The sequence below is a fragment of the Plectropomus leopardus genome, chromosome 5, assembly GCF_026936395.1.
Source record: "Plectropomus leopardus strain MGB_pleo_1.0 chromosome 5, ASM2693639v1, whole genome shotgun sequence".
Lineage (NCBI taxonomy): Eukaryota > Metazoa > Chordata > Actinopteri > Perciformes > Serranidae > Plectropomus > Plectropomus leopardus.
Genome location: NC_142180.1, coordinates 6,186,711 through 6,199,918, shown reverse-complemented (window position 1 = coordinate 6,199,918; position 13,208 = coordinate 6,186,711). Strand labels below are relative to the sequence as shown.

Sequence of the window (13,208 nt, the reverse complement as noted above, 5' to 3'; positions counted from 1 at the left end):
CCCCAGCTGGTACCTATCTTAACTCAAAAGATAACGTTTACTTCAAAGGAAAAGCAATTGAAGGTCACACATCAAATCAAGGATCAAACAAAGACTGAACTGAAAAAAGCAGGACTTAAATACAAACTAAACTGAGAAAGTTATGAAGGGCAGGTGGAGGAAAAAGGGTGGAGAGGCTCAGGTGGGGAACAAGGTGACGAGGCAGAAGACTATGCAGGGAGCTGATTGGCTGAGAGACACTGAGGAGCAGGGAGGACTAATAAGGACAGCTGTGCAGATGAGTAAATGAGTGTGCAGCAGCACAGGAACACAGGAGAGGAAAAAACACAGTAAACCGAAACTCACCGACACTCAAATTGCTCTGTACACACCATTCCCTTTTCAAAATGAAGCTACAAAAAATATTATACATTAAATTTATTATCTATTTTCCTTTTATATCAGTCCTAATCATGAATGTCAAATATTCATTAATTTATTGGTTTTTGTCATGATGCCATTATGTTTTTACTATCACAGCTCCCTGCATGTTATGTGATATGTCAATGATTTGCTGCAACATTGAATGTGACAGTGCATCTAATGGCAATAGCATGTATTTTCTCCATATGCCAAATATGGTAAAGGATGATCTTTTTTAACAATTACAATTTCCAGGGCAATGACACCCAGAAATAATTCAATGCATGTTTTATGCTTTGGTGGTTGTGGGATCAAAAAGTGCAGTTTGAATGGGTTTCAGTAGCACATTTTTTGCACTTAACAGTGTATTTTACTAAACAGTGTATTTTATACTTCCAGAGCATCCAGAGTGATATGTTGAAGTGTTAGAGAACACGAGGCATGCTATAATGTAGCCTAGTTTCTCCGATGGATCAGTTTTAAATATTGTATTAAACACACATTCACACTCAGTCGTGTTCATGTCGTGTGCAACGGATCATGCTGGCCGTGTACAGTTTGACCTAATTAGGTGTAGAGAAGGGATTTAGGGCAGTAAGATATGAACTAATTAGTCACAGGAGGTTAAACAGCAGAGAAATAAACACAGAACTTTTCAAGAATCATATAGTTCACAGGCTTTTCTGCTTTTTTTACTTAACCCTACAGATTAAGTTGATGTCTACTTTATCTGCATTAATGACTGATGTTCACAGGCAGCATTAAGTGCCAAAGAATGAAATCGGTATTTCATTAAAATGCAGTGAAAAGATGGAATGTAGGGTCAGAGGGGTCGATGTGTATTTAAAACATGAAACACCTTAACGTCGGTGGTCCAGGTGTAAATCACACCTCATGCTGCAAAATTCTATTGAATTGCTGGGCTCTGCTTTGTTTAGTTTGCATTAAAGGAACAGTGTGTGAGAAGAGAAATAACACTGAATAAAGCAGTGTGGCATTACAAATTTATTTGTATTTCTCCAGTGTTAGGCCAACATCTGATGTGTGCTCAACTTTTGTTAACTTCTGATCCAGATTTTCAGGTAGATTTTACTGGGAGCTGAATCATTCGAAAAGGTCTCCTCCTCTCCAAGAAAAAAGAAAAAAAAAGACGCGGTGATTAAAAATGGGGAAAAAACAGAATAAAACAATTTCTTGTTAAAAAAAAGAAATCAGTGTTTTACCAACAAGGTTGGTAAATGGAAATCCTTTTAACCACGGTGGATGATGCGAAAATGTGAAAAGGCAAAAACAAGAACCAGCGTTTGTCCATTCTGGGCTACTATGCAAGGCGCTGCAACACGGCAATCCCCATAGACGAGGACACACTCTCTATGCAGACATTAACGGCTCATTCTGAGGTAATGAAAACACAAAGATTATTATTTTCAGATGATTAGATACTCTAAATCATAAACACTGGACCTTTAACTCTCCAACACAAAAACTGGATAATTTTCAACAGGATGCCTCTACATTGATATGATTCATGAATGCAATTTCTTTCATGTTTAATCATCATCCGAATGTTTCTTTTGCCTGAAAGACACTTCCACAGGTGTTTCCACTCACCTGATGAGACCTTCTCTCAGTAGATGTGTTGTACCTGTGTTAGTGCACTGGTGTTTGTCGACCTGTCCTGCAACCACATGTATATAAACCTCGCTGTATCAATATACTTGCATAACTCAAGATGCACAACAGGGCGTTTAGTGCACCACTATTTTTTTTTGTCTGTCTTTTATTTGTTTTATGATGCAGGCTAATTTTAGTACGGACTTCTCAACACCATCTTAACCTCCCTTAAATGTGCACCTCATTGTTTATCTTTTCCCTCTCACAGCACGGTGACTTGTTTTGGAATGTGGGGATCTCTCTTTTTGACCCTTAACTTTTCACCTCTCTCACTGATACATATAGGGTGTCCAGGGCAGGGTGTTAGTGTAGGAGAGAAGGGACCAAAATTTGATAAAAGCACATCTGCAAGATCAACTGTGGAGCTCCCCTTTCAATTATTGAGGTTCATCAAAGCATTCCTGCCCGGCCCTGTCTGCAGACTTTCGTCATAAATCTGAGCAAATAATCTCCAAAACGTTCTGTCCACCTAAAATGGAAAGAGGTAGGGGTATGTGGACACTGGAGGAGATCTGACAGGGAGGCCCTGGGCCGAGGTCAGAGTGGTTTGCTAAGGGCGAGAGGAGAGCCAGGGCCTGCAGAGCATGTTGAAAACGAAGAGGGAGAGCAGGAGTCCACACAGTTTTGAATGTGAATCCTCCAACATGCTCTGCAGGATTGGCTCTCCACTCACCCGCTATGATGCCTTCCCAGCTCCCAGCAATTATTTTTGTATGTGCATGTAATGATTTATAACAGATGATGATTACAATAGTAGTACATACTAGTGTGCCATATAACTTAAAGTAAAAGCCTTGTCCCAATTAAACGCCCAGCCCCTTTTGCATGCTCCGAGTGATAAATTTTGACAAATAAAGGCCTGTCTCAATTAGAGGCCTGGTCTGGTTCCCATGGAGTTTATTTTTATAGTTCCCTGGATGTATAAAACCAGGTTTTTGGCTACCTGCTGGAGTTAACATTAATTATCTATAATTCTTACAGAATTATTATAATTTTTAAGTATGCTTTCCCCCAGTATATATTTTGCTTTATATTGACTTCGTTTTACTTCTCTTTCTTTTTTGTTGGTTAGTTTTCTGGTATTTTTTTGTACTTTCACAGATTTCTTGCCAATTTCTGGGTCTTTTCTTCTTTTGTTGTGCCTTACCTTCTTTCCATGTTTTTGAAAAGAAAAAAGCCAATTTGCCCAGGTTTTAAAGGGATGAATGAATAATTTGATTATATTTCCCATCTTTGCTGAAAAACAGTTTTGTGTGAAAGGAAGTGAAAGCCCGTCCCATATAGATGCCCGTCCCAAATATAAGTCTGTTGAGTTCAATGATTTTAGGAAATAATTGCCCAGGCTATTAATCAAAGTTTTATTGAAAATGTTTCAAGGTTGCAGAGTTCATAATTTAGTACTTCTTGCAGTATCGATGTTCAAGTTCAGCTGATGCCTTTGAGTAAGTTAAACGAGTAGCACTTGATGTGGGCGAAGTTAAACGTTTGTTTCCACCCTAGTACCAGTATCAGTAGCAGTACTGGTGTTGGTTCAAATGTGAGCACTACCCAACCCTACTACTTACACCATCAGCAAATTCAAGACAACATTATCAGTTGGAGATATATCTCTGGCCATCTGACAAAAGTCCATTATTCGCTCTCTTTTTCGCTCCGTCATTGTTTCATCCATCTGCTGAGAAAAAATATCTGGCTCTTCTGCTGGTAAATGTTTCACATACAGCTGACTGCTGCTGGTGGAAACAAGGTTAATGAACAAAAACAGTGAAAATGAGAGCTGGAAAACAAAAAGAAGTGTTGAAAGGCACTAGTAGAACCACAGAACCACTTAGATGATGACTCCCTGTGGGTTTGACCTGGAGCAACCCCTTTAATATGGTGGTACTGTCATTTCTGTTGATGATTACCAAAGCCTTATACAGTATATTTTTTTCCTTCCAAACTCAATAATATGACCCATTAGTGTCTGCAATGTCTAACTAATGGTTTAAGATGAAATAACAGCCACATTCACATAACAGATCCAGATAATATCATCAATCCGTCTGTGCTTTCACTGCTACTGCGTTCAATTCCGCTGCACCACTGCAGACACGGAGCTGTTGCTAGAGAGAGCAGCACATAAATCAGCCGGCAGATTCATAGATACAGAGAGTGCGCCGACACCTGTTCCACAGAATGCCCCCAAAACAACTGCGTCTCTATTACTGTGGTGAATCTTCAGCAGATGAAGCCCAAAGCGAGCGCTTCTGACGTCAGCGGATGAATGCTCTGCTGCACCTCTGCTGCACCTCATAAAGCTGTGACGTGGCGTCTCCCAGACTGACGCCAGCACAGACACACAGGGTCATCTTTTTACCAGATGCCAACCTCCATCAATCCCACCACCACCCTCTTAGTGCCAGCTCAGCCCAATATTGTGCAACTGTCAGGGGAGCTGTGAAGGAGGCGTCTCTGGCCACGACCTCTGTGTCTGGAGATGTAGCTCAGGGACTTGTTAAAGCCACTGGAGAGCTACAAGTTGAAACAGTCACCTCTGTGTGTGTGCGGCTCTGAACAGATGGGAGCAACGCCTGGCACGGTCCAGTGTGAAAAGTGCACTTCGGAAAGGCTTCCCTGCCTTGTTTCCATTAAAATAATGCCCCTCCTGTGGGTCAGTTTGTGTGGAGAGAGCGCCAACAGCTCAGGGATGGTTTGTTTAATTGGTCGCATGTTTCAACAGATCCCAGAGCTAAGACCTCTCCCACAGTGTGATGTGAACCGCACAGTGAAGCTAATGACGCAGCCTCTTCCATTTTACCTTTGGGTCCTTCCTCTCTGCTCCGATGTGGTCATCAGCCACTTGACTCTCTCTTTCTCTCTCTGTGGTGTGTGTATTTCTGTATCTTTTCCAGATTTCCATCCAACAGGTGCCCTCTAACTGCGTGATCAAGAGGGAACAGGAGAAATGCCTGGAAATGATGGCGTCGGACGATCCTAGGAACGATCCAGATTATGGTGGGTTTTGGTTAAATCTCCCTCCCCTCATAATCATGCCTAGTTTGTTGATGTAACAGTTTTCAACACGGGCTAATTAAAATGAGAAAAAAAAATAAACACAGAGATTAATAACAAGAATATCTTCAGGGCCGGCATACTAATGAGCCGGAGATAATTCCACAAATTGTGCTTGACTCTGACCTGCTTGTCTGAGATCATTTGAAAGACTTCACAGTTTCCTCGTGTGTGTTTCTGTGTTTGATTTGTTGCATAAAATAATGAAAGCAGGGCCAAGAAGAAATTCAGCAAAGCAAATGGATTCTCATGTTTCGCTCGGCACCGCAGAGTGAGGGAGAGTTCAAGGTTTTCATTGGCAGCATCTCATGATGCAAATTAAAGTTGATAAGGGACACAGTGAGTGACAGGCGTCTCCCTGGCTCATTACATGATGGACGAAGAGAAAATCAGATGGAGTGAGAGGGTTTGTGCCAATTTCTCCCTCCTAACTTTGTTTAGAAGCCTCCTTTGGTTTGAAGCAGCCCTCCAAAAACAGTTGTGAGGCTTAAAGGGACTCTACTAGTGCATGGGGTGCCAGTTGTGCACATCATCAGAAGGCAGCGATACCCTCTATAAAAGCAGTTGATTTTTTAAGCACAGTTAAAAAACAAAAACCCCGGCAAGCTTGATTTTTACAGAAACTATAATTGTCATATAAATGTGATTACTCAGCTCAGAAAATTCCCACAGCATTACCTAATGTTACCAACAAGTTGTAATAATGTTTTCAATATAACATTTTAATCTAATGTTCAAAGAACATTTAAAGGATGTTTATCATTTCAAATAATGTCTCGATAAGATTAAATGCTGACAAAGATGTAATGTTATAAATGCAATATTCTGAGGATGTTTTGGTTACGTTGAGAGGTGACAGATCATAGAATGTTCTTTGTATAAAACGTTCCCACAATGTTACATGAGAACAAAAGTAGAATGTTTTCAAAGCAACATTGAAAACATGTTGAGGCCTGAGATTACAGAACATTTTTTAAACGTTCCTGTAATGTGATATGTTAACACACACACGCACGCACACACACACACACACACACACATACACATACAACCCATTTTTATGATGATTATACAGAATGTTACCCTAACTCTAAACTAAACCTAAACTAAAAGAAAACTTGCCATTGAAAACATTACTAAAACACTGCATTCTCAGAACATGTTTTAAAAATAAAACTGTTAGCACGGGAAGCGAAGTGGTTCTCAACCAAGGGTCTGGGGACCCACAGGGGTCCTTTAGGGAGTTCCAAAGGGTCCCCAGTAATTTATTTTCACTGTTTTCTCTAGATGAACAAAAATGAAAAGATAATTGTTTATAATTGCTCCTGGCATTAGAGCTGACATTTCAGCCACTATATGAAAATTTCAAGGTTCTGGGATTTTGAAGTACTGATAAATGCTCTGCAAGTGGCCCTTTGTTTTTCCCACAAAATGAACATATGGCTCTTGAATGAAACACTCACTGTGGTGTGCTGTGTTTGTCCACCTGTTGTGTCCTCAGGCTGTCCGTGGATGTGGGACAACCTGACGTGTTGGCAGCCTGCCAGGATCGGTGAGGTGGTCGAAGTCAACTGTCCCGAACTCTTCTCTCAGTTCATGAGTGAAGAAGACTACGGTCAGTCACTTAGGACTTCTCAGTTACCACCAGCAACTAATTCTTTTTCAGGCTCCCTGTTGACATAGTTGCAGTTTGAGGATATCACCATATAAATTCAAATATTCAAGTGCACAAAAATAAAATTGTGATGCAATGTGCTGAAGTGAAAGAATCATACATTCCAATTTCTTAATAGATGCATGTGCATGCGTGTGTGCGTGTGTGCGTGTGTGGGTGTGTGCGTGCGTGCAGGCGTGCCTGCATGTGAACTGTGAACCATTCTTTGGTCCCCACTTTGTGTCAATGTAAGAAAAAAGGCTTTAGCTAAGTTTGTGATTAGGGTCGAGGAGATGTATTACTGTAAATCACTGGGTGTCCTTGCATACAGTATGTTCATGTGTGTTAAATGAAGGCATGTCTGGAAAGTGGACATTTCTTTGGTCCCCACTTTGTCTAAATATAGGAAGAAGGTTTTGGCAAAGGTTGTGATTAGGGGCTTAGAAGTGTCCTTAGAAGTATGGTGTGTGTTAGTGTGTGAATGAGAACATTCGTTTTTTTTGCCTTTCAAAGAAAATATCATTATGTTAAGGTAACAAGTATCCAAAGTATTGGGGTAAATTGTAAATTCTACAGAAAAGGTTTTACAATGACCCTTTTAGGGTTTATCACGTCTCCTGCACAATTTCCCTTGTTTGTTGTTATATATTTGTGTTTTTATCACTTCCTTTGTGCCAGTACACTAAACTGTATTGCAATATAAATGTACACATTTCAAATGAGAGGCTTCTTGCTCTTGACTGTTGGCAATATTATTGGTTGACTTTTGAGTAAATATGCAAAAGAATGTAAGAATATACATGATTGCAGGAGGTGGTTAACCTGTTTACTCTAGCTCTGGCTGAAATAATTGATGTAAGGGTCTGCTTCTCTTTCTCACTTTGCTTTCACTTCACTTTGTGTTTGCTGTAACCAAATACATTGTCCTGTCTGCACAGAGCTGGGGAAAGTGAGTCGTAACTGCACTGAATTTGGCTGGTCAGAGAACTTCCCTCATTATGTCGATGCTTGCCTGTCTGAGGAAGGAAACGGTAGCCATCCGGTTAGTATCTCACTGTGTCTGCAGCTGTTCAGAATTAAGGTTTCATGAGAAATTTTACAAGTATATGATAACTACTCAGCTGTTTTAGTTTTTATTGTGCTTGTGCCTCCACCTCAGGAGCTGTACTACGTAGCGGTAAAGGCTCTGTACACGGTGGGCTACAGCACTTCTTTGGTCTCCCTCACCACGGCCATGGTCATCCTCTGCAGGTTCAGGTGAGACGTTTGGTGGTTGTGGATGGTACTGCAGTTGGATAGGCTAGTGTTGGGAAATATGAGGTTTATCAGACAGATATTAAAATGCACAGGAGAAATGGTGGATATTTTTTAGTTAATAACTAAGTTTCTTCATTTAGGTGTTCCTTATAAAGCATCACAAGACTTTTATTATCAGTTTGAAGATAAATTGTTTATGAGATTTTCAGAAAATGAAATTGTATTAAAGTATTTGACATGTTTTAGGTTTCATATTTCAAAGATGAATGATATTACATGTCATATTATTTTATTTTATAATTTTGTATAAAATTGGTCTTCTCAAATGTATATCAGTACACTGGGATGCCTGTAATTTGATATCATACAGATAGTAATACTACTATTGGCAGTACCAGAACTACTGTTACCCCCACTATTATTACTGTTAATGCTACTACTTAATACTAGGCTACTGTAATTCTGCTGCTCCACTACCACCGCTGTTAATGTTACTACTATTGATACAGTACAACCACTATTATTGCTGTTATTACTGATGGCATTGCAACTACAATACTTAGCACAAGTACTGCTACTTTTCAGATATGTCTGTATGTTTGTATATGCTTACATGTTCATTCTTTCCTTTCCTTTTTTTTACACGTTCGAATACATTTCAGTTCAATTCAGTTCAGACCACTGCTGCAATTGCTGTTGCTGCTACCACTACTACTACAGTACTAAAACACAGCAGAAGTGAAGAAGTGTTTCTCAGTAATAAGAGCACAAACAGCTTATTGTTCCTCTGCATGCAGTCACCTATTTTCTTGTTTTTAGGTTCATACTTTGGGGTTTTTTTTATATCATATTCATGTGGTTTTATGTTAAAAAAAACAACACATTTTTTAAGTGAGTCGCATCCCTGTACCATTATTGCAGCAAGGGAACTGACTGTAATAGGGAACTGTGGTAATTTCTACCATGAAAAAATAACAATAAAAGCATCTAAACCAAATCTCCTGAACCAGATTTTTTTCAGTAAGAATATGATCCAAAATCTATGAGAAATTTCTTAAATTTTTTTTTTTAAAAAAAGGCAAAAGAGGATTTAAAATGGTCCGAAGCATGAATTTGAAATGTTGGCCACATTTTATATGAACATCCAACACTGTAATATTATATGTATGAAAGAAAATAAATAAAAAGCATAATAGTTCCCCTTTAACAAAAGATTTCATGATATTCACTCTGTCCATGACTGTTTTTCTACACAGGAAGCTGCACTGTACCAGGAACTTCATCCACATGAACCTATTTGTGTCGTTCATCTTGAGAGCTATTTCAGTCTTCATCAAAGACGGCGTGCTGTATGCCAAAGAGGACAGCGAGCACTGCTTCATACACACTGTGAGTAACACAAGCACGCCTGCGCACATGCCCACAATCCTCTCTGTTCTCATGTTAACAGGCAGCAGAGGATTTGTTCAAACATAACAAGGATTTATTTTTCTTTTAATTTTAATTTCCTCTCCCATTTTCTCTTGTTTTGTTTTCTCTCCTTAAAGGTGGCGTGTCGAGCAGTGATGATATTTTTCCATTACTGCGTCCTTTCTAATTACTTCTGGCTCTTCATTGAGGGTCTGTACCTCTTTACTTTACTGGTGGAGACCTTCTTTCCTGAAAAGAGATACTTCTACTGGTACATCATCATTGGATGGGGTGAGACATGAGCCACAAGACGCACACTTGAGCTCTTATCTGATCAGTGGTTGAGTCTTTATTAATAATATTAATGATAATAAAATCTTAACTTGTATAGCACTTATCTAAACATAGTTAAAATGTGCTTTACAAATTGCATAAAAAATATACAAAGAAATATACAGTTACAATAAATTAAAAAAAAATTAAGAGCTGAGATTAAAGTGTACTCAAAGCAAAAGGACATAAAACACAAAATCTCCATATTACAAGTGTACAAATCAGTCATTAAAATGAAAAGCTTTCCTTTAAAAATGTGTTTGAAGCAATGATTTAAAAGCAGGAGGTGTGTTGGTGTGCCTAACCTCCTCAGGCAGAGAGTTCCAGAAAATAGGGGTCCTGATGGCAAAAGTCCGATCACCTTTAGTTGCTAGCCTCGACCTCAGGTTCAGATATATAGCTTTGGGCTAAACCATGTTGGGCCTTAACAGTTATTAGAAGAATCTTTTAAAATCCATTCTAAAAGTAACAGGCAGCCATTGGAGGGCGGCAAGAATTGAAGTGACGTGTGACCTATGATTAGCTCCAGTTAAAATTCGAGCGGCAGCATTCTGCACTAGTTGAAGCCAATGATGATTTGCTAAGGCGTGTAAATAATGAATATTAAGGTTTGTATAATGTTGTTTTCATATTATTATAGGAACCCCCACAGTGTGTGTGACCATCTGGGCGGTGCTGAAGCTACATTTTGATGATTTAGGGTAGGTCATGAACAATATTAGTTGTCTCATGGTGAAGCTCATGTGATCATGCACTGGATGAGACGTTGTATCCCCCTGCTTTCATAGGTGTTGGGATATGAATGACAACGCTGCCATCTGGTGGGTGATCAAAGGACCTGTGCTGGCCTCTATTATGGTGCGTTATTACTCCAGTACAGTCAGACGATCCTTCCATTACCAAAGAATTATTTTTTTAACACTATTTTTTTTCTCTGCAGATCAACTTTGTGCTCTTCATTGGCATCATCATCATCCTGGTGCAGAAGTTACAGTCCCCAGATATTGGTGGAAATGAGTCCAGTATTTATTTGTAAGTCATTTTACATTAATAAAAAAAAGGTTGGCTGATGAGTCACATGTGTATATTTCAAAAATGGGTGATCTTTGGATTCAAGGACAAAAATGACCAAAAAAGGAGGGAGAGGTTAGACTCATTATTTCTTTTGTCAGGTCAAAACTCCCCCAGTTTCAAATGTGTCCCCTACAATGTTGAAACAAAACAGACGTCCATCTTAAAAGCATTATATCTTTAAAAATAAACATCCATGTCCACAGGAAACATAGACTTCATCACCAAAATTACTTTAGGTCTAAGGCAAAAGATTATGATTTGGGTTGAAATCTGTTTATTATGGAACTTTACTGAGTAAGTAGGTTAAAACTGTCTTGTTTTGTGATGTAAGTGATGTGATGCATATTTCACATGATGTTAACTTTGCAAAGAAATACAAACACAGTTTCTTAATAATTTGGGTAGTAAATATTAAGCCTTTGCAATTAATGTAAATAAATGAATGAATTAATAAACAAGTAATTAATTAAATAAATAAGTTAGTAATACATGAGTCGGATTAAAACTTTAGTCCTTGTAACATTTCTTTCCTTTATCTTTTGTAAACGTCATTTGTCACTATAATGTTTAGAAGCTACAATAAAATAAACACAACTACTGAGGTTAAAGAGATGCATATTTAATCGAAAAGCAGGTCTTAAATACAAAGTAGACTTACGAGGGGATGAAGTGCAGGGGGAGAAAAAGGCTCTGGTGAGGAGAATAAGGTGATGGAATAACGAGGCTGATGCAGGACAGCTGTGAGGGTGTTTTAAGAGGGCAGGGCAGCACAGGAGCACAGGAGGGACAAACACACTAAACTGAAACACAAAAACCAAAAAAAAACCCAAATCTTCTCAATACTAATCTGACCAAGTGAAAACAAATAAAGACTACTAATAAAGACAACTTACATGAGTCTTATACAGTGGACCAGTCTTCCCAAAAGCCTGAAGAAATCGGGGCACAGGCTGAGACAGAAAGTAGTAGAGGCCTCGACAAAACTGATTTCATTTACACCATGAATTGGTGTGGAAAAGGCAAACATTGGTGCATAATAGTTCACCAGGACGAAGGCAATTAAGTGTTCGATGCTCAAAATTCGCCTCCCCCCAACTACCCCTATCTCTTGTGTGTCCCCTCCAATGTTGATACAAAACCGATGCCCTTCTTACAAGCATTGTCTCTTTAAAAGTATTGATATTATGTCACTGACACAGATGGGTTTACAATGGAGTAAGCTGTAAGCTTGGAGCATGTCATACAAACGCTGAAGAGTGCCTTATGCATCAGAGTCAGATACAGATGGTCACTGATCAAGCTGCCATATTTGATGCTTTGGAAATAAGAATGAGCTGGCAAAAACGTGTAGCTGAAGAGACATTATTCACACACCTGTTTGTGCTGATTATAATGAGGACGCACATACTGTAGTCCAGTCCTCTATTATAATTTGTGTGTGTGTGTGTGTGTGTGTGTGTTATTGTGCAGGAGGTTGGCCCGCTCTACTCTGCTACTGATTCCTCTGTTTGGGATCCACTACACTGTGTTTGCCTTCTCCCCTGAGAATGTCAGCAAGAAAGAGCGTCTGGTGTTTGAGCTCGGCCTCGGATCCTTCCAGGTGACTGTTTCTCCATCATGGCCTGGATTTGGAACTGTCTACGTCCAAGCTGTGGAAAAGTCAACTTAAACCTGCATCATTATAACAAATGCTTTACACCTGACTGAAATTAGACTGCCGTTTTAATTCATAGTGGTGTTTAATTTCACACATTGCAGTTTTTACAGTGGATATGTCAGTGGTTTTGTGTCATTTTTGATCTTTTGTGTCTCTTCAGGGCTTTGTGGTGGCCGTCCTCTACTGCTTCCTAAATGGAGAGGTAAACATCCTTCAGAACAATTACCGGCACAATGACACAATTGCACAATTTAATTAAACATACATAACAATATTACTGATCAACAGCATATCCATAATGAAAAGATAAGGTTTGAATTGTGAATAATCTGAGCATGGATGAGGTTCATCATTTTATTTATTTATTTAGTTTTAAATAAAAGATCATATTTTTATGTGATTAGTGGAATACTTTTTAATCAATAAAAATAAAAACACTATTCTAATGCGATGTTCGAACATATACCTGTGAAAAGTATTTGAAAATAATTTGTATATACCCCAAGTAATCATGAGCCATTAATTTGTCTATATCGCACATAATGGGAAAGGCTGCAATCAAATGGCCATTACACTGACAGGAGTAAAGAATGAAGAAGTACAAAGAGCTGAAGTCCATATAAGGACAAATGTTGTGTTGGTGGATTGGTCAAACAAACACAGGAGTTTCCTTCAGAAGTTCAGTGTTTGTCA

At 39.0% G+C, this 13,208-nt stretch overlaps 1 protein-coding gene across 2 annotated transcripts in view; it reads left to right on the top strand.

The window, feature by feature from the left end:
- adcyap1r1b (ADCYAP receptor type Ib) overlaps positions 1-13,208 on the top strand; it is a 35,523-nt gene that overhangs the window by 16,772 nt on the left and 5,543 nt on the right. For both annotated transcript variants that reach the window (XM_088077426.1, XM_042484013.2), the window contains exons 3-13: positions 4,971-5,073; positions 6,632-6,745; positions 7,723-7,826; positions 7,944-8,041; positions 9,298-9,430; positions 9,589-9,742; positions 10,425-10,485; positions 10,573-10,642; positions 10,725-10,816; positions 12,329-12,458; positions 12,676-12,717. In XM_088077426.1, the coding sequence (XP_087933552.1) occupies positions 4,971-5,073; positions 6,632-6,745; positions 7,723-7,826; positions 7,944-8,041; positions 9,298-9,430; positions 9,589-9,742; positions 10,425-10,485; positions 10,573-10,642; positions 10,725-10,816; positions 12,329-12,458; positions 12,676-12,717 (1,101 nt within the window). The remainder of the gene's footprint in view (positions 1-4,970; positions 5,074-6,631; positions 6,746-7,722; positions 7,827-7,943; positions 8,042-9,297; positions 9,431-9,588; positions 9,743-10,424; positions 10,486-10,572; positions 10,643-10,724; positions 10,817-12,328; positions 12,459-12,675; positions 12,718-13,208) is intronic.